Source organism: Priapulus caudatus, unplaced genomic scaffold (assembly GCF_000485595.1).
Source record: "Priapulus caudatus unplaced genomic scaffold, Priapulus_caudatus-5.0.1 Scaffold129, whole genome shotgun sequence".
NCBI lineage: Eukaryota > Metazoa > Priapulida > Priapulimorpha > Priapulimorphida > Priapulidae > Priapulus > Priapulus caudatus.
Genome location: NW_014577190.1, coordinates 1 through 20,336, shown reverse-complemented (window position 1 = coordinate 20,336; position 20,336 = coordinate 1). Strand labels below are relative to the sequence as shown.

The window sequence follows — 20,336 nt, the reverse complement described above, 5'->3', positions numbered from 1 at the left end:
TGGTGATTTCACAATTCAGAGACATCAACCTCAAAGAAATACTCAGCTATGCAATAAGTCCAGTGTCACCACCACTTGCAAGTTCAGATGGGTATCTCGCCAAAACGGAAAAAAAGCTGTGTTACTCCACCATGTTGAATCTCTAGTGCCAGAGTGCAACTTACCAGCTGAGCCTGCAAAAGCTGCATGGATCATTGATGCAATTGCGTTTATACATTCCATGAATATACAATCAGAAACGTTTGGTGATCTTGCAGTGGAAATTCTCAAAAGTTTAATGGCTGTGCACGATTAGATTTCATTTGTGATAGATACAATGACATAAGTATCAAGAATGCGGAAAGAATGCGTAGGGCAACTTCAAGTTTCCACGTTATTCAGATATATAGCAGAGACCAACAAATGCCAAAACAATGGAAAAAATCTTATCGAACAGTAAAAATAAAGAAGCACTGCTGGAGTTTTTGTTCTGCGAGTGGAAACAGTGTCCAGCAGACATGGTGACTACGCAGGAGTTTGTTGTGGCATGTGGAAATACATGCCAGAAGTTCAGCACATTGAATAGATCTATAAAAATATCTCCAGTTGCAGAACTGTTTTGCAACCATGAAGAAGCAGACACTAGACTTATACTGCATGCACGGCATGCAGCACTAGTATACAGTGACGTAATAATTAAAAGTCCTGACACAGATGTTGCTATTATTGCCTTGTCATTACTTCCCAAGCAGTCATCATCAGCACAGTTTTACTTTAGCACTGGTACAAGAAACCATAAGCGTATTATCAGCCTCTCAACCCTTTTTACTCTTGGCGCGGAAGTTTGCTCTGCATTGATTGGGCTCCATGTTTTCACTGGGTGTGATTCCACGAGTGCTTTTTACGGCAAATGAAAGAAACGTGCCTTTAATATAGCAGCTAAAAGTGAATCATTCTTGAGAGCATTTACACAACTGGGTCAAAGTTACAACATCTCCGAATCGCTTATTGCAATACTTGAATAATTTGTGTGTAAACTGTATGGACAGAAATGTAAAGATGTGAATGAGGCACACTATAACATCTTCCGACTAAAAATGACAGATGAACAAGCTTTGCCACCAAACAAGGATTCATTGCGGCAACACATCAAGCGTTCAAATTATCAGGCTTGTATTCACCGATGTGCATTGCAGCCCCGTATGGAAATCCCAGATCCAACTTGCCATGGATGGATGCTGAAAGATAGTGAACTTAAAGTGAAATTGATGGAATGTGACCCTATGCCAGACAATATTTTGAAATTAATCCAGTGTGGGTGCAAAGTGAGTAAGTGTGACAGCAACCGGTGTTCCTGTAGATTGGCTCAATTGTCTTGCACCGACATGTGTGCATGTGTGGACTGCACAAATATTAAGCACACACTAGAAGAAACTGCCATCGGCAATTACGTGTCTGACAGTTGTTCAGATGATGATGATGATGAAGAAGAAAACTAATGCTTTTCTTGAAAATAACATAGCATTGTAAGTTTATTGCCATCACTTCTTACAACATATATAACAACTGTATGTGTGCATCTGTGTATATATGTGTATGTGTATGTGTATATGTGTGCATGAGTGGACTGTATAAAATATTAAGCACACACCAGAAGAAACTGCTATCAGCAATTACGTGTCTGACAGTTGCTCAGATGATGATGATGATGAGGAGGAAAACTAATGCTTTTCTTGTAGATAATGTAGCATTATAAGTTTATTGCCATCACTTCCTACAACATATGTAACAACTATATATGTGTGCATGTGTGGACTGTACAAATGTGTGCATATGTGTATTACGTGTATGTGTGTTTATGTGTGCATGTGTGGACTGTACAAATATTAAGCACACACCAGAAGAAAATGCCTTCAGCAATTACGTGTCTGACAATTGCTCAGATTATGGTGATGGTGATGATGATGATGATGATGATGATGATGATGATGATGATGATGATGACGATTATGGTGATGGTGATGATGATGATGATGATGATGATGATGATGATGATGATGATGATGATGATAATAAAGAAGAAGGAAACTAATGCTTTTGTTGTATTTCATGTATTATTATAAGTTTATTGTCATCACTTTGTACAACATATATAACAACTATAAAAGTATCTATATAACAAGTTGTTAATCACTCTTATGTAATGTCAACAGTTTAACAATTTACATTGCAAGTGTTTGCAAAATTCTTATTTAACATCACATTAAGTAATATGTTTTATATAAGATATTTTCAATATAGGATATTAGTATTATTACATAGAATTCTAACCACAAACACCTTTCTAAAACTAATCGGTGTGAACTCTGATGACAAATGCACTTTCTGCAGTGAAGAATCGGAAATGCTACTGCATCTTTTTGTAGAATGTGTCCATGTCCGGACCATCTGGCAATCGTTACACCAATGGCTAATACAATCTACAACTCCATGCATTTGACAGTGAAGATATAATAGTGTGTATTAAAAACACAGATTTAATTGTCAATCACTGTATACTACAAACAAAATTTGTAATCTACAGATGCAGATTGAACAACAGATCGCCAACTTTCCCAGTAGTCAAAGCCTATATGAAATTCACAAAAGCTACATTGAAATCTACATAGCCTATACAGACTCCAAACGAGACAAATTTCTTGGAAAATGGTCAGCTCTAATCAGATATTTAGACTAACACTTTTCTATTCTATACATCTCACTAACATAGATGCACTTTACAATATATGTTAGAATCATAAATGAAAGCCGACAACACAAACATTAAAATTAAAACAGTAAAAGGAGCTGATGTATACATAAACCCTCACTTCTCTTCTACTAACACAGCTACACTTTGTTTCATTTCTCTCTGGGTCGCTGCGGGGAAAGAAGTTTCCTTTCTTTTATATGCTTAAACTGCATTGGTAATCTCTCGGCACATAATCAGGCTTTCATTTTTAAGGGGCGCGATCGCGCTCGCGCTCCACCGCGCACCATAAATTGTAACTAATAAATCGAGTCAGGTATGTAGTCTAATCGATGATAGTTTACGTGCGATTGTTGATAATTTTGGTAGAGAGGTGCCGAGTAGGTTTGTAAATATAGTTAAAAGATTGCCCATCATTGGTGAAATAGGTCAGAATGATGTTGGTCCGCGGTGGGCGGCAATTGGAATTGAAATGTGGAGAGATAAGTTTATAACAGAGGAGAAGAAAGATAATAATGAAAAGACCTTTTATTCGACCAATCTGAGGATTGATAGGGATGTAGTGGAGTTATTGACTAAAGTCGATAGTAAATCTGGTGATTTTTGTTTTTTGAAGACTTTTTCAGGCTCTGAGAGTACTATACGGTTGTATAATACGACAATATTCTAATAGCAAAATACCACAATAATGCATGAATGCACGACATTGCACTGTCACGTTTTCACCGGTGCAATACTAGCATGAGGTCGATTGGCATGCTTCGTATAATTGTGTGCTAGTCTGCTTGTATGGTGAAACAAATTCACATGAAGGCCAACATGACAGACACACACACAGAGAGACAGCCGCCGTATATTGCCGTCTCACTTACTTCGACACGCCGTCGTTTTGCACTTTGCCCCGCGACATACCTACCATAATGTCCCCTTAACCATCCCCCCAACCGATTTCCCTATAGAGCCGCATGCATGCAAACAGCATCACAGCAAATAATGAAAGAAATGATGAAAGTATTAGAGAATTTCTCAGTTTTCCCCACGCGACACGTGGAAGTGGCAATTATGAACATATCGACAAAGCATATACGTCATAGAAATTACCCTTCATTGCACTAACTGCAGCTAGAATTTGTCACGCTGGGTACCCCGTGTACTTGAGCTGTTATATACAGTTACATACATGTATACAAATCTGCTGAAGAAGCAACACAAGAAAAGACGCATTGTAGAAAAACCTATCCTCCAGAAACATGGTCGATCCAAAACACAATATATTTATTCAATAAATAAACTTCTCCAGTTTCCATTTAACTTTCAACACGTGTTCATGGATTTGTTACATTGGCCTTTGCTCCTAATCCCATGACAACAGCAGTCACAACTGCACTCTTTCCAGCTACAACAACAAAATGAGTCACATCAATATAATGACATAAGTACTAGAGCGTCTATGCAAGCCAGCTGGTTATTGACCTTTACATTTGTACTAGAGATGCGACACCTAAGTGACATATATTTCATGAAACTCCAATCGTCTGTTAGCGACAATTATATGAAATGGGCTTCAATTGATATAAAACGCATAGTTCTGTTTAAATGGTCCAGAATAAAACGACGCATGACTTACTTCCATTACGGCCTATGACAAAGTGAACATTTCGCCCCAAGTTTAAACTGAAGTCGTTGTGGCAGATGAACTCTTTCACACACTCCCTCAATGACGCCACATTGACGACTTCTGTGAAACATTTCGTCGAAATAAACATGCGCATGATATGAGTTAGCATGAACAAAACATTTTAAAGTCTAACAGAATGCCATGTTTTCCACACGACTACAAATCACAACTTTCTGTGTGACAAGCCAATTATAATCTACTTAGTTCTCAACTGTTCTTCATTGAACAGGGTTTTGACATGTTCTCAAATGTAGGTAGCTGTGTATGCATCTACCTCTTTCCATATATGTAGTCAGATATGGTATCGACAAGCACGCATATCAATTACTATAAACACAATAAATGTCTCATATCTGATTATTAATTGTCTGCCCTGGTCTTTATGTAAAAAACTCTTATATACACGAGCAGTTACATGGTCGTTAATCCTTCCTGCAACAATCAGCATTGCCGATTTTTTCCCACCAAATTTATGAACCACAGCACTTCTATAAGTCGCAATAACAAACTGACAGCTGTAACCAAGAGAAAAGCTGCACGTCTATCTGACTCATCATGTTCAATCTCAGGCAATGGACGGCAACTGTTGGGTGGGTCGGAGTAGCACTTTGCTGTCTTGCCGAATCAGGGTGCGGTTCCACAGCACGTTCCTACGACAGCCCGACAGGCCCAGCCCTTACAGCCAATCGTTTTGCCGAAGTTATGCATCTGACTTCCCCATTTGCCTTACGTACATTGTTCTATGAACTACAGGCTGTTGACCTTGAAAACCTGCTGCGGATATGGGTAGGATCTGCCACGAAAATTAAATTGTGTCGCATCGCGTTTAGACTGTGGGGAAAGGCCCAGTTAACCATTGCCTCAAAAACATTGGTAGTCCCATCATTGCCAGAGAAAGGTAACTATACTAATTGATTGTCATTAAGTTGCTGATGATAAATGACTTTTGTTGTCCACATTTCGTACACCCGTTAATGACATAATCCGCTTATTAGTTTTGGGGCATTCTAACAAGAATTCATTGAAAAAGACTAGCGCCATTTATGGTAAATAAGCTATTGCTCATTCAAAGTTGCTAGTTCGTCATTCTTTTCTGCTAAATGTTTATTTCACACTTCTATCAGACTGTTGAGGTGTCATTTGTCTGTGCAATGAATTTATTCGCCCCGAAATGACCGAACAAGGCAGATTTTAATAAGAATACAGACGCCAATAGCTATTTGGAGTCCAAGGATTACGGAAATACGACTTCCTCCTCAGGAGATGCTCAACGGCTCACGAATGACGAACATAATAATAGGGCGGAGATGCCAGGAGTCCATGTTGATACGCCAGGATTCTGAATGTTTTTGCTCTGTGCACTGACTCTCCAAGTAGCTGTTCAGCTAGCACGAAACGAAACGACGTGTTACGAACAACACAACAAAAGAACATTAATCAACGCAAGGCTTAGAACTCTAACGCTCACATCATACGTTTGGAGCGGCACCATCAAGCACCACACTTGACTATACGATACAACATGCGCTTCATTTCATTTGTAGTGACAAATCTACAACGATCAGATTTGAAGTGTGTTGAACAACTTGAGAAAGTGGTGGTCAATAGTAGTATCAACACAATAACTACTAGTATGACGTCTGGCATTTGCCAAGAAACATGTCAAAATATTAACATGGGCCACATGCAATTAAATGTGAAACGTTTAGAGTAGTAGTCTGTAGAGTTGGGCAGCTTTATTTGGAATGGGTTAGGGTTCCCACAGTCATTCCTGGTTTGTAGAATGGCTGCATGATACGCGTGCACTGCGTCTGGCATGCCCACACACAAGCAGATAGCGTTGCCTTTTATTCCACACCCAATTAATTTTATATATCCACTCGAATACAGAAGGTTTATCAGACAATTCGACACGCGCGTAGTAGCTAATACGACGTCGGACTAAGAAAGGATGAACTTTCTCGAAGTTTCCCGTGGGTGAAGCGCATCGCATCGTTTCAGGGTATGGATGCCTTGACGCTAATCGCGGAGCTACATCAGCCACGATGGCCAGCTGCTCGTCAGATCTATCTTGTCACACAGGGGCCGGAGAAAGCTTATTCACCATGGCAATTGTTCCGGTAGTCGTAAGATCGAAGAAGACTGGGAGGGCGATTGAAACGTACGCCTTCCTTGACCCAGGGAGCAGCATATCATTTTGCACCGAAAATCTGAGACAGCAACTGGGCATCGGAGGTCGCAAGGCAAAGATCACACTGAACACAATGGGAGCCCAGCATACCATGGCAACATATATCCTGACAGGCTTGGAAGCAGGAGACCTTGACGGACAGCACTCGGTGGATCTACCCTGCGTCTACACCAAGGAGATTATGCCGGTGAAGAGAGAACACATACCAACAAGACCTCAAAAAGTGGGAACACCTACAAGACTTGCCGTTACCTCAAGTTGAAGGAGAAATCGGCTTGCTTATCGGCAACGCGGTAGCGGACGCCTACACGCCGTACGAGACCTTTACCGATCCACGGGGTAGCCCCCATGCCGTGAGAACCGCCATAGGCTGGATCGTCTGGAATGTCGTCCACCAAAATGGAAGCGAAATCAGTAGCGGAAGACCAGTCAATAGAGCAGAGCTCGCAGCAATACAGGACATGGAACAGGTCGGAAGAATGATGGCGAGGACGCTCGTGTATGACTTCATGGAGAAGTTTGACGAGGACCGGCTTGAACCAAGCCAAGAAGACAAGCTGTTCATTGCAGTTCCCCGCTCACGGAGTCACTCATGTAATTCTAGATCCTGTGGGTTCACCTCACTAACTTTCCTTTCTACCTCACCAATCTCGAACGCTGTCAATGGTCTCGAAGTAATACAAATCTTGCGCCTACATTATTTTCTATTCTGCGACATTTTCAATTTCTTGTGTTGCGATCACAATAACTGAGCGTGTCTCGCGGTTCCTCACAAGATCAAAATTCGAAATTTAGATTGTCTCTCAACCCTATCGGGGCACGAATGATTTGGAAACAGTCCGTTGCTAAATAATGGCGCCACTATAGCTTCAAATTTTGGCTCAACACCTCTACACAATAGCGGTAAATTGTGCAAATTCAGCTACGCTAGCAAATATATGTAAACGAATATCAGTACCACGAAAGTGAGTGATTAGTGGTCATAATAAGCTGAGGAACGTATACACTTGCTTCTTTATTGGTGGCAAATTTTGATGAGAAAAATCGGTTAAAAATGCGGGATCGCTTCTTTATTGGTGGCAAATTTTGATGAAAAAAATCGGTTGAAAATGCGGGAATCGGGTGTGTAACTCTTGTGTTATTATCTACTCTTGATATTATCCATACGTATGGGTCCAGGAGTCTGCGTAGGAAACTCCTACAAACCGGAACAGAACTGACATTGGCGAAATTGCAAGAGATTGATTGTGCCTATGAAGCTGTAGAGACTCAGTTGGACGAAATGCGTCCAAATTACACTGTCCATAGAGTAATGGGTAAACCGCAAAAAGATAAACCGATTCAAGGTGACAAGGACTGAGTGTATCAGAAGACACCACAACCATCCCAAGGTGTGTATCTTATAGATGCGAACAAAGCAGACACTACGGCAAAGATGTAACTTGCCCTGGTAAAGACAAGAGGTGTAACAAGTACCAGAAAATTTACCACTTTTCGAAAGTTTGCAAATCCAAGCATGTGAATGCCGTGCATACAGATGTGAGTGAGCAGAGTGAGGACAGCGGCAACCGAACAAGGGCTAAGTACGCATTTAAAATAGGTGACGCAAACACGGGGCGAATGAAAGTACATGTGGGTGGTGTGCCATTGCATATGTTGGTAGACTCGGGAGCCAGTGTCAACGTCATAGACAAAGAAACGTGGACTGATTTGAAAAGTCACGGCGTCATTTGTGTCTCGAGTACTGCCACGCCCGCCAAATCACTTTTTGATTATGGGTGTTAAAAGCCACTGAAAACGATCGAAACATTTACATCTGAAATTTCAATAGGAGAACAAAAGTGTGAAGCGGTGTTGTGATCGACGCCAAGGGTATTCCCTTATTAGGTCTGGAAACGGTGACGCAGCTACAGGTCCTGAAGATACATAGAGACATAAACTCGGTTGGTGTCTCAGATATCTCCAACACTCGGAGTTCGCTAATCCCGGAGATGAAGGCAAAACTTGAGACTTTTGAGTTTAAAGATGCATTAGAAAGGGTGGGCGAACTCAAAGGTCACCAGGTAAAGTTGAAAACTGATCCTTCGGTTAAACTGGTTGCTCAGCCTGTACGCCGAACACCATTCGGACTGAGGGAAAGAGTAGAGAAGAAAATAGGGGAACTCGTAGAGGCGGACATAATAGAGCCAGTCGAGGAACCGACAGAGTGGGTCAGTCCTACGGTAATAGTGCCGAAAGCGAACAACGACATAAGAATTTGTGTAGACATGAGACGCGTCAACCAGGCAGTAATGCGTGAACGTCACCCGATACCCACTACTGAAGAGCTGCTACAAGATATGAACAAAAGTAAGGTATTCTCGAAGTTCGATCTGAAATGGGGATATCATCAGTTAGAACTGCACCCAGACTCACGGAACCTTACAACATTTGTGACGCACGTAGGCCTATAGAGGTACCAGCGTTTAATGTTCGGAATTAACGTGGCATCCGAAATATTCCAGAACGAGATCCGCAAGGTGGTGCAGGGAATCCCCAGTGTCGCGAACAAGTCAGACGATATTATCGTGCACACAGAAACTGTAGAGGAACACTATGACAGTGTACGCAAGTTACTCGAGAGACTTAGAAACGCAGGCCTGACCGTGAATTGGCAGAAATGCGAGTTGTTCAAATCAGAGTTGGTATTTGATGGACACAAACTGTCAGACAAGGGAGTAAATCCGACACGGGAGAAAGTAAAAGCGGTCGCGGAAGCACGAGAACCCGCGAACATAAGCGAATTAAGAAGCTTTCTCGGTCTCGTGAACTACAGCGCCAGGTATATACCTAACTTCGCGATGGCTGCCGAACCACTGCGTAGACTGACTCGGAATGGCGAACCATTTGTGTTTGGCGAGGAACAGAGACAGTCATTCCAAGCTCTGAAAACACACTTGAGCAATGCCGAGCCTCTGTGCTACTTTGACGTACATGCAAAGACAAAAGTAATGGCGGACGCCAGCCCATATGGATTGGGAGCTGTCTTAGTGCAAGACCAAGGGGGAGAGCCAATTGTCATTGCATACGCAAGCCGTAGTCTGAGTGCAGTGGAGAGACGCTATTCACAGACAGAGCGAGAAGCTCTGGCCCTTGTATGGGCATGCGAGAAATTCCATTCATACGTGTATGGTGTGAAATTCGACTTGGTGACAGACCACAAGCCGTTAGAGGTAATCTACTCATCAAAGACAAAACCATGTGCTCGGATCGAGAGATGGGTCCTCCGTCTACAACCGTATGAGTTCCGAGTTGTACACGTGGCCGGAACTAAGATGATAGCGGACCCGCTTTCGCGTCTGTTGAAAACAGATGAGGCACCCGACGCAAACCTGTGGAAAGAGGCGGAAGAATATGTAAGATTCGTCGCAACTGAAGCAACTCCCAGGGCCATGACCACACGAGAAGTCGAGAACTGACACACGTTCGAAAATGCATCGAGACGGGTGAGTGGGGAAACCCGCCAAATATTTACCTGTGTGTGAGGAACTGTTCACCATTGGTCAAATCCTGATGCGAGGGACCAAAATGGTAATCCCGGTAGAGTTGCGTCAAAAGGTTACTGCCATTGCTCATGAAGGTCATGTGGGGATGTCCGGCACAAAACTCCGGCTCCGCACAAAAGTGTGGTGGCCAGGTCTCGACAAGGATGTAGAGAAATTTGTCCGAGCCTGCAGCGGATGTCAGCTAGTAGCTAGACCGACACCACCGGAACCAGTATTGCCAACCGAACTGCCACCCGGGAAGTGGCAAGACTTAGCCATCGACCTACTAGGACCGATGCCGACAGGAGAATATGTATTTGTCGTCGTAGATTACTACTCCAGATACTATGAAGCGGAGCCCACGACATCAGCGACCGTGAAGCGCATGATCGAGCTGTTAAGTAAGATGTTTGCAAGTCACGGACTACCGTTCACCATCACCAGCGACAACGGACCACAGTTTAGAGCAGAGAAATTCGGTGAATTCTTGTCAGAGAACAACATAATCCATCGAAAGGTCACGCCAGTGTGGGCACAGGCGAATGGTGAAGTGGAACGCCAAAACTGCTCCATGTTGAAAAGCATGAAGATCGCGCATGCTGAAGGCAAAAACTGGCGAACAGAGCTAGTGACATACCTCCGATCTTATCGCAGGACTCCGCACAGCGTTACTGGAAAACCGCCAGGCGACTTGTTTTTCAGCAGAGCAATTCGGATGAAACTTCCAGAACTCTGTCAATTCTTGTCGAACGACGGAGCAATGAGGGACAGACTGGGAGAAGAAGATTGGAGGCAAAATCTACGCCGACACCAGGAGAAACGCTAGGGAGAGCGACATAGCACCGGGTGACACCGTATTGGTCAGGCAGAGGAAAGTCGATAAACTTACCACAGACTTCAGACCCGACCAGTACAGCGTTGTGGAGAAAAAAGGAAACAGCGCTGTGATCGAGTCACCACAAAACGTGATATACAAACGAAACATCACAGAGGTGAAGAAATTCGTCACACCAGATGAGGGCACGCCGTCCCTACCGAAAACGTTGTACCGACTAAGGGCCGACGCGGAACAAAGCCGACCATCCAGGCAACGAAAGGCTCCAGACCGCTATGGAGAGTGGGTGTTTGCTGTGCTGTCCCCCAGTGACATTTGACTGTCCATGTGATAAGTGCTATTGGCCAGTGACAATTAATCCAACCGCAATCACAGCTTTGACTGGTGTCACGGGCAGAATAATCCCTGAGCAAAGCTTAGACTTAGGCAGTCTACCTACAGTCTATGACTATTGTTTACTCAAAATGTTTATAGTATGTATTTCATGCATTCAAGTAACAAATTGTGTGTATTGACATGTTACGTGTCGTGCTACCTAGTCAGAGCATGTTACAGAATGACTAACAAGAAGTTATCTTGTGTTTACGTTTAATTACTTTGTGTTACAAGGTCAGAGTTGCTAAGACTGATCAGAGTAAATTGCGCAGAGACTGTTGTGCTTAAAGTGTACCACGGGCTGCTGTAACAGTTATTATGGACACGTCGTGTGACTGTAAAATCACAGTTTGTCTTATACCGGAACGGTAATTGTGTTTGATTATGCCTCTAAGATCTATATACAGCACATATAGTATTTCTTATCCGAGAAAAGGAGAGATGTAGTATTCTGCTATCAGACGATGACTGCTCTAATTGTTATGTTCAAACAGTTGCATTGTGGGGTCGGGGCTGTGAGAATAAATGCCTGACCAGCGAGCAGTTATTACAGTTGCGTGTTTATATCGCTCCTGGGATTAGGAACATATAACAACTAGACAGAGTGCACTCACGGAGTGCATACCTCCACCAGCGACATACGCCATACGCTGCGGCTTGCTGACTCGCTGGCTGGCTGGCTAATATCGATCGCGCGAACACACAAACACACGAACACACGAGAGCGAAAACATAACCTCCTCCAACTCCGTTGGGCTGAGGTAATTAGTAGCAATTACTAAGCATTCACATTGTGCAAATTACTTCATTTATTGCAATGCAAGCTCTTATCAGCGTATGGGTTATTATTCTCTTCCATAGGTTTGCTTTGCAAGCTACAAGTACATTCTGATGCCCGTGCACTCTCCATGCCACTGGGCCATGCTCGTTGCTAACGTGGATGCCCTCACGTTGGGAGTCCTGGACTCATTGGGGCATGACAACCGTGGGCAAGAGTTCCTAGCAGACTGGCAGTAAGTAGTGTTGATATACTGTGTAAACGTATGCTTGTAGTTTCGTTTCATTGTACAGAGTGATTCCGGTATTTACATGTACCCGTCAGTCCCATAATGCATGGCGTTGTACTAAAGGCATTCGGAGTAAACATGGCGTAAAGACTTGACCCGTTACAACATCTGGAAATAAACAAAAATTTAAAAAATACCATCATCATCATCATAAAAAATATGGCCAATTTGGCGCCACAGGGGCAAAGACCATTCCTTGTCAAAATTTTGACAAAGGGGAACAATGCTTTAGTTAGTGAGGAGAAGGATACTGAGAGAGCCAACAGACATGCACTACCACAGCATGTGTTGCAAGCTATTAAACCTGAACTTCTGTACAGCTGAACTTCTCAACAAGCGTGCCATGGTGGCACGCAGAATTCGAATGAGTCGCTCCACAACCTCATTTGGGCAAGATGCCCCAAAACAACATTTGTGGGCAGATCCAGGCTTGAGATAGCCATGTTAAAAGCAGTAACTGTGTATAATGAGGGGGAACTGGGACGGCTTCCAACCTTTCGTGAGTTAGGGCTGCGGTGTGGACATTACCTGGTAGAGACTGCAAAGTCTCTGGATCGAGGACGCATCAAATCGGCTAAAGAACAATGGACTCCCACTTCAAAGGAGGCCAGAAAGAAAAAGAGTGTCCCGTGCTGCTGAAAAGGACCCTGTGTATGAAGCTGGGGCATATTAGAACCCTTTGGTAGAGTGAAGGGCCAAAATTAGGGTAATAACGGTCCATCAATTAAGATACATTATTTGCGTTTTTCTCAAAATGACGTTTTTGTCCTAATGCTCGATCTTCATGTCAGGTTTTTGAAAAAACCTGACAAAAGATATCCTCATGAAATTTGGAGTGGTTGTAGACAGGGTCTATCTCTTCGAAATGGAAAATTAATCCTGCAAACACCTTTTTGCTCAAAAAGCAGTTGCTTTTTCAGACAATTCTCCTCAATTTCATATTGTGCATAGTCAACCTATATCCAACTGGTAACTCACTATAAATATCATCATCATCTGAGTAATCACAAGAATCATTGAAATTATCGCTTTCTGTTTCCATCTTATACACCACACACACTGTGTTTACATAATGGCGTCGCTCAACTTGGGGCCGTGACGTCCTATGACCTAGTTTACTATTCAGGTGTTTATTACTAATTGGGCGCCGGATTTGAAATGGAATACGTTATTGAATGTATTTATATGTATAAAAACGTTACAGAAGTTAGAAAATTTCACTTCAATTGTCTTTTACTGGTGTCTCGAGAGAACATTTTCGACACCACAGTAGAAAACATTTCTTATATGGAGAATATAAGGAATCCTCTAAATGTGTCGTTCTACGGTGAAATGGCTGCTGATTTTGGTACAGTTTTATTTAAATTGTGTACGTCACCTACTAGCTAAGAATGCATTCATGAACGATTTTAGTTCCAAGTTTTTGGCATAAAGGGCAAATAATATCAAAACAAAATATATCCCAAGCCTATTACACTTTAAGGAAACAACTTGTTATGCCTAGGCGGGAACTTCTCTTTAATCATCAATGACTTTAAACTCATTTTACATGTTACAAATAGTTTAGGCATTTTACTGATCTGCATTCAAAGTTGATCCTCATTTTCAGGAAAACCTCGCAGTGAATTTTTTGCAAAATTCCTGCAGCATGTTAAAGCCAACATGATGGCTGCGGAAGATGATCGCCTCGTCTTCCTGGAAAATCAGTCTTGGTTGGCAAGACGCCTGTATTACCATATTGGCTTGATTGCAAGTAACTTGACAACGTACCTTCTTAATATTATGTTTATGTGTAAAGGTAATGGAGAATGAGGGAGTGGGTGAAACCAAGGAAACACCGGAATCATCAGATTTTACAAATTCAAAACCATTAGATTAGGCAAATAAAAAGACATTAAAAACATTGTTAAATTACTGACCTTGGAAAAAAGTACCCGGTTGTTGAATTGATAAGGTTCACTAAAAATCAACGTTTGTTTATAAGTTTGAGCTTGGTTGAGGGAGGAGCACCACCTACATTCCTCCATCATGAAATTGAGCATTTGATGCACAGAGCAGCTGCGAGAGCACTAGAAACAGTTTGAGAAAGGCCTGAGTCGTGCAGGAATTAGGTAGGTTAGTTTCTTTTTCATTATAATTATGCTACACCAAATTTTGCCAGTTTAGCAATTTTTTTCAAAATTAGCAAATTTCCAGACAAAGTAATAACTGCAGCCGTGAGGTGCTGCCATCTAAGAGAAGACAACAACAACATCCATCCACCATATTTGTGTCATAAAGAAGGAAGCAAAGCTGTCTATAGGAGAACGGTTTGTATGATTTTTGACTCGAAGATAAAATTTTCCACCACAAAGAAAAGTTGCTATATCATAACAGTGTCAATACAGGAATGCCAATTGTTTCTGCACACTTCAAACACTAGAACTTAGACACAATTTGAGACCAAATAAATGTGTTTCCCAAAGTAAAGATTTGTGTGGTCTGCATGCAACTGTAAAATGGCTGCTCGGGGTTAGTTGGAACATTGGGGGTGGGGTTATTTGGAACACTGTTCCAACTAACCCCGACATTGAAAAACCAACAATGCAGTATATATGGCAGTTTTTTTTTATATTTTCAGCCATGCGGAATTATAAGTAAAAGACAAATCTTGGCCAGACCCCAGCTGATATCATGGAAAAGGCAGTAACAGAAGTCCTTATAAATTAAAGGCCTTGTCGTACTGTAGCAAGTGAGTTCGAAATACCCCCTGTCACCCTGCGAAGGTATGTTTTCAAGATGCGTGGCGAGAAGGATCGTCTCAATAACAGTAACAATGTTGATAACCAGAACAATGCCGACAATCACGGCAATGCAAATAACCAGGACATTCTGGACAATGTTCCAAACGCTAATGTGGCCATACCACGCGTCGGATATTTCAACAATCGTGCTGTGTTTAATGCTGAGCAGGAAAACTTGCTTGTCAATTACCTCCTAAAGGCTTCTGGATTGTATTATGGATTATCCATGGATGAAACTAGAAAACTAGCTGATGCGTATGCCAATAGACTAGGTGTGGAAATGCCACCATCATGAATTGAGAACGAGAAAGCTGGTAAGGACTGACTACAAGGATTCATGAAGAGACATGCAGAGATTTCTTTGAGAGCCCTGAGGCAACATCCCTGAGTCGTGCCACTAGTTTTAATAAGCACAATGTTGGCAAATTCTTCGATAACCTGCAGTTGGTTATCGGAAGAAAGGTTTCACCCCAGAAAAGATCTCGAACTTGGACGAAACTGGATGTACTACCGTCCAAAAGCCTGAAAGTAATTGCAAAGACTGATGTCAAACAAGTTGGTGCAATTGTTTCCGCAGAGAGAGGGCAACTGGTCACCCTGTGTTGTGCTGTTAGTGCAACAGGAAATACTGTCCCCCCAATGATTATATTTCCTCGTGTTCACTTCAAGGATCACTTCATTAATGGAGCACCACCTGGCACAGTTGGTGCAGCTCATCCACCAGGATGCGTGACTGAGTTCCACTTCCTTCAGTTCATGAAACACTTTGTCGCACATGTCCGTTGTTCTCCTGATAACTAGGTTTTATTACTTCTGGACAATCATGACTTCCATATCAGCATTGAGGCACTGGATTATGCAAAAGAAAATGGCATAGTGATGCTTTCGTTCCCCACACTGTTCTATTAAATTGCAGCCGTTAGACAGGTCTGAGTTTGGCCCCTTTAAGAGGTACTACAATTCAGCTTGTGATGGATGGATTACCGAAAACAAGGGGAAGACGATGACAATTTATGATATTCCAGCTCTGGTAAGAAAGGCGTTTCCTAGGGCCATGATACCCACCAACAACCAGTCTGGTTTCAGGGTTAGTGGCGTCTACCCCCTTTGACCGTAACATTTTTGGAGATGACGAGTATTTGCCCTCAGATGTCACCGACCGACCCCTTGCAGCTGAAGCAGTTGACTCCTATTGTTGGTCCTATCGCCTCAACTCCTATTGCTGGTCATCACTCCAGAAAAAAGCTGAACAAAGAAAGAGAAAGGCTGGTAGAAAACCAGGGAGAACCAGAATTCTTACAGACACCCCAGAAAAAGATGAGATTGAGTAAGATGCTGCTAAGAGGAGAAAAAAGTGGCCTGCAAAAACCAAAACTCCACACTAGTCACGGATTAGTCACCGACTAGTAGAATAACTTTCATTTTCATGCTCAGATATATGACATCAGTACATGCTATTTCTAAATTACATTTTGTGTCCTGATCATAGAACATATCATGATGAATAATCAATGCAATTCTTAAAACTAATTTTAAAATTTTAAAATTAATAATTTTAAAATTCTGTTTAATCTTTTGATTTGTTATTTCAGCATTAAGGATGTTAGCAATGCTAGAGCTGAAGGGGTACTGGATGCCATTGACAACTTATTCTTCCACCATCTTGGACATGAAGAAGAATATTGTGGGGGTCAGCGCGGATGGTGCCAGTGTGAACTTTGGCTGCAGGGAAGGCGTTATCTCTCAGCTTCAAACGGAAATGCCATGGCTTATGGGGGTCCATTGTATCGCCCATAGACTAGACTTATCAGCCAAGGATGCCTTCATGGGCACATTCTTCACTAAAGATGTTAGATATACAGCACTAATTTTCAAGTAGCATTTTATTTCTGTTGGTCAGATATGTCAGTCTCACAGCATTGACTTTCTATTTTTTTTTTTACTCACAATGTGTATTTAAAAAATACATACCATTTCACTGACATCACACATCGCACATCAACATCACACAAGCTAGTGTTCCTTACTAATTAGTATAGGGGAGAAATTTTAAAATGTGTAATTTTAAGCATATTAAAGTTATGGTTTTAAAAATTAGAAAGGGAATAATTATTAATCAATATAATCATTTGTTTTCCTTCCCAATTTGATATGACATTGATCTCATCGCCATATATCATTTTTTAAGTTTCCTTTTTAACTATTTAATCAAATAATTTGAGAAAGAAAATCTACTTTTTTAAGTAAACACATGTTGAATATAATATGTAGCAAATTTTATTACTGAATCCATGGTGTAATTGTTAAAGATCTAACATATTTCCCAAAATTCCTTTTCTCCTGTTTTTTTTCTTCAGATTGATGCTTTCTTGACGATGTAGTCTGCGATTTATCGAAGATATCCAAAGCGTCTTAGAGAGCTAACAGCAATGGTGGAGCTCTTGGATGAAAGCATCATCAGGCCAACCCGCACTGATGGAACCAGGTGGGTTGACCACAAGCAAAGGGATCTCCAGGCCCTGGAGAGGAACTACGTTGCGGTGGCAGCACATTTTACGAAGATCGGAAGTGAGCAGAGAAGCGACGTCAGGAAAGAAGATGCTGTCAAAGCTAGGGGCATGGTGAAAAAGATGTGCTCCTACAAGTTTGTGCTGTACATGGCCATGTACATTGACATTTTGCAGGAACCTTCGCAAGTGTCCCTTGTGTTTCAGAAAGAGGACATTTGCCTAGCTGATGTGATAGAAGTGGTAAGAACAACAGAAGAGATTCTTCATGACATGTGCAACAAGCATGGACCCAAGCTTCAGTCTGTGAAGAGGCAGTGCAGTGAAGGAAGCTACCGCAGTCTTGCTTTGACTGGATTTGAAACTGGACATGCTCAGTTTCTTGCTTCTCGACCACATCACATCCAGCCACTCATCAACTGCCTGGAGCAGAGGTTTTCCACTTTCAGGGATGATGAGCTCTTGTCAGCAGTCCAGTCACTGAATCCTAAGACCTGGCCGGAGGACCTGAAGGACTTGGGCTGTAAGGTTGATGACGACGTGAGGATCACTTCGAGGCTGCCCTTGTGGCAAATGGCTGTAATCCTGATGCAGCTATAGCAGAGTGGCTCCGTCTGAAGAAGGTTCTCCACATCTACTACAAACCTGGAGTATCATGGAAGAAGTTCTGGGGAACTTTATTCCTCAACAGGCAGAATGACTTCACAAACGTTTTTCATGTCATAGAGATCTTGCAAGTCTTGCCACTCGCTACAGCAACTGTTGAACGAGGTTTCTCACTGATGAATCGGATCAAAACCGACTGAAGGGTGAAGCTACATACTTCAACCCTAGATGACCTCATGATGATATCTTTAGAGGGGCCATCGGAGGAAGTGTACCGCTCTAGCTCGGCAGTAACCAAATGGGTTAAAGCAGGAAAGCAGAGCAGGCGTCACTGTTTGGAGACATATGGCCCCAGACTCGCTGCCGCTGATGCTGAGGATGAAGAGGCATCTGAGGATGGAGAGCCATCCGTCGATCTGGAAGAAGAAAGTGAAAACACAGATTAAGATGAGGATGTAGAGAACACTACTGGACTGAAAGGAACAAAGTCTAACCACTGACTCATTAAGTTTATCAGGAAGAAGAGAACACTGACTCATTAAGATAATCTGAACACTGACTGATTAAGATAATCAGGAAAAAGAGACAGTAGTAGAGTAAGAGTAATACTTGTTACTCTACTAGTTACAACATTGATAATGGAGGACTTGGAGGTCTGAACTACCAATATCAGTCATTGGTAGGGATATAATTATTAATTAGCTAGAAGTAATCATATTATCAAGTAATATAAAAGGAAAGGTTTACTTACTGTCATACTCATATCTGTTTATCTTGCTGACTGCCAGTTTCTAACTTGCCACTCAGTTGTTTAATGGTGCCAAAACATGAGAAACTATATTCTTTCTATAAATTCTAAATTACAAGATTAGTAGATTTTTGCCTCTTGTCAGTCACTGTTAACGGATAACCAGTTTGTTTGGAGTTCTGTGTTTAGCTGAACCTGTGATGTATTCATTATTCAAGGTACATTTGTGGTTGTGACTTGTGAGTTGTGATTATCATGTTAGTCTGTCAGTCTGATAAATAACTGTCTTGAATATTGACTGAATGTTCTTTTGTTTTGTCTGTAGCAGCTTGCTAGATTGGTGGGTAGATGTGTGTGTGGTGTGTGTGTGTGTGTGTGTGTGTGTGTGTGTGTGTGTGTGTGTGTGTGTCGTGTGTGTGTGTATGTGTTTGTGTGTGTATGTGTGTGTTATGTGTGTGTGTGTGTGTGAGTGTCAGTGTGGTGTTGTGGTGTGTCTGTGTGTGTGTATGTGTGTGTGTGTGTGTGATGTGAGTGTCAGTGTGTGTTGTGTGTGTTGTGTGTGTGTGTGTGTGTGTGTGTTGTGTGTGTGTGTGTGTGGGTGTGTGTGTGACGTAGTGTGTGTTGTGTTAGCGAGACGCACAGCCCGGGCGAGTGGTGTATTCAGCTACTGTGCTCTGTGTGTATATTCTTACGGAAACAGAACCTGGGAAAAAAGTCGACACTGGAAGCCGTGAAAAAAGAGCCCTGGAAATGAAAAAGTAGCCACCAAAAATTTTTGGGGGTTTTGCGAAAAAAAGCGCGTCCGAGAAACACAAATTCACTGATATATATACGTATGTTTATAAATATACTGTTCTGCATGAACAATCTCAGTTTATAAGGCAGATATTGATGCCTGAGTCTATTTCCCATTGCATTGCTCGGTAAGCACTGGCAGCATGTGCCGCGGCTAGCCTATGTGGCGGCCTTGACGAGAGAATGGGCGCGGTGGACGAAGAGAATTATGGATGGTTTCCTGAATCGCGAGCCGCACGTTTTGGAATGAGAAGCGAAATCAGCGAGTAGCGCCTTACGGGCAGATGGGGTGGAAGAGGTTTGCGTGTATAGGAGTTGCCAATTTGTTCTACCTTGAGAGTTGCCGGATACATCCGAGATTACTGAGATACTAAGTGAGCTACGGGCTAGTAATGTTTGAAGGCAAGCGAACTGACTGATGTATTGCAGTTTTGAACTCGATTACGTATTGAGTTTTGAACTGCAGCTGTTACGCACTGTATCGCAGCTGATCTGTAGC

The 20,336-nt window shown here is 42.2% G+C and overlaps 1 protein-coding gene across 1 annotated transcript; it reads left to right on the top strand.

Moving 5' to 3' along the window:
• Positions 1 to 16,802: 16,802 nt before the first annotated feature.
• LOC106805838 lies at positions 16,803 to 18,870 on the top strand. The gene is made up of 2 exons (XM_014807596.1): positions 16,803 to 17,030; positions 17,539 to 18,870. The coding sequence occupies exon 2, from the start codon at positions 17,611 to 17,613 to the stop codon at positions 18,286 to 18,288; it is 678 nt and encodes a 225-aa protein (XP_014663082.1). The 5' UTR covers positions 16,803 to 17,030; positions 17,539 to 17,610; the 3' UTR covers positions 18,289 to 18,870.
• The last annotated feature ends 1,466 nt before the right edge of the window (positions 18,871 to 20,336 follow it).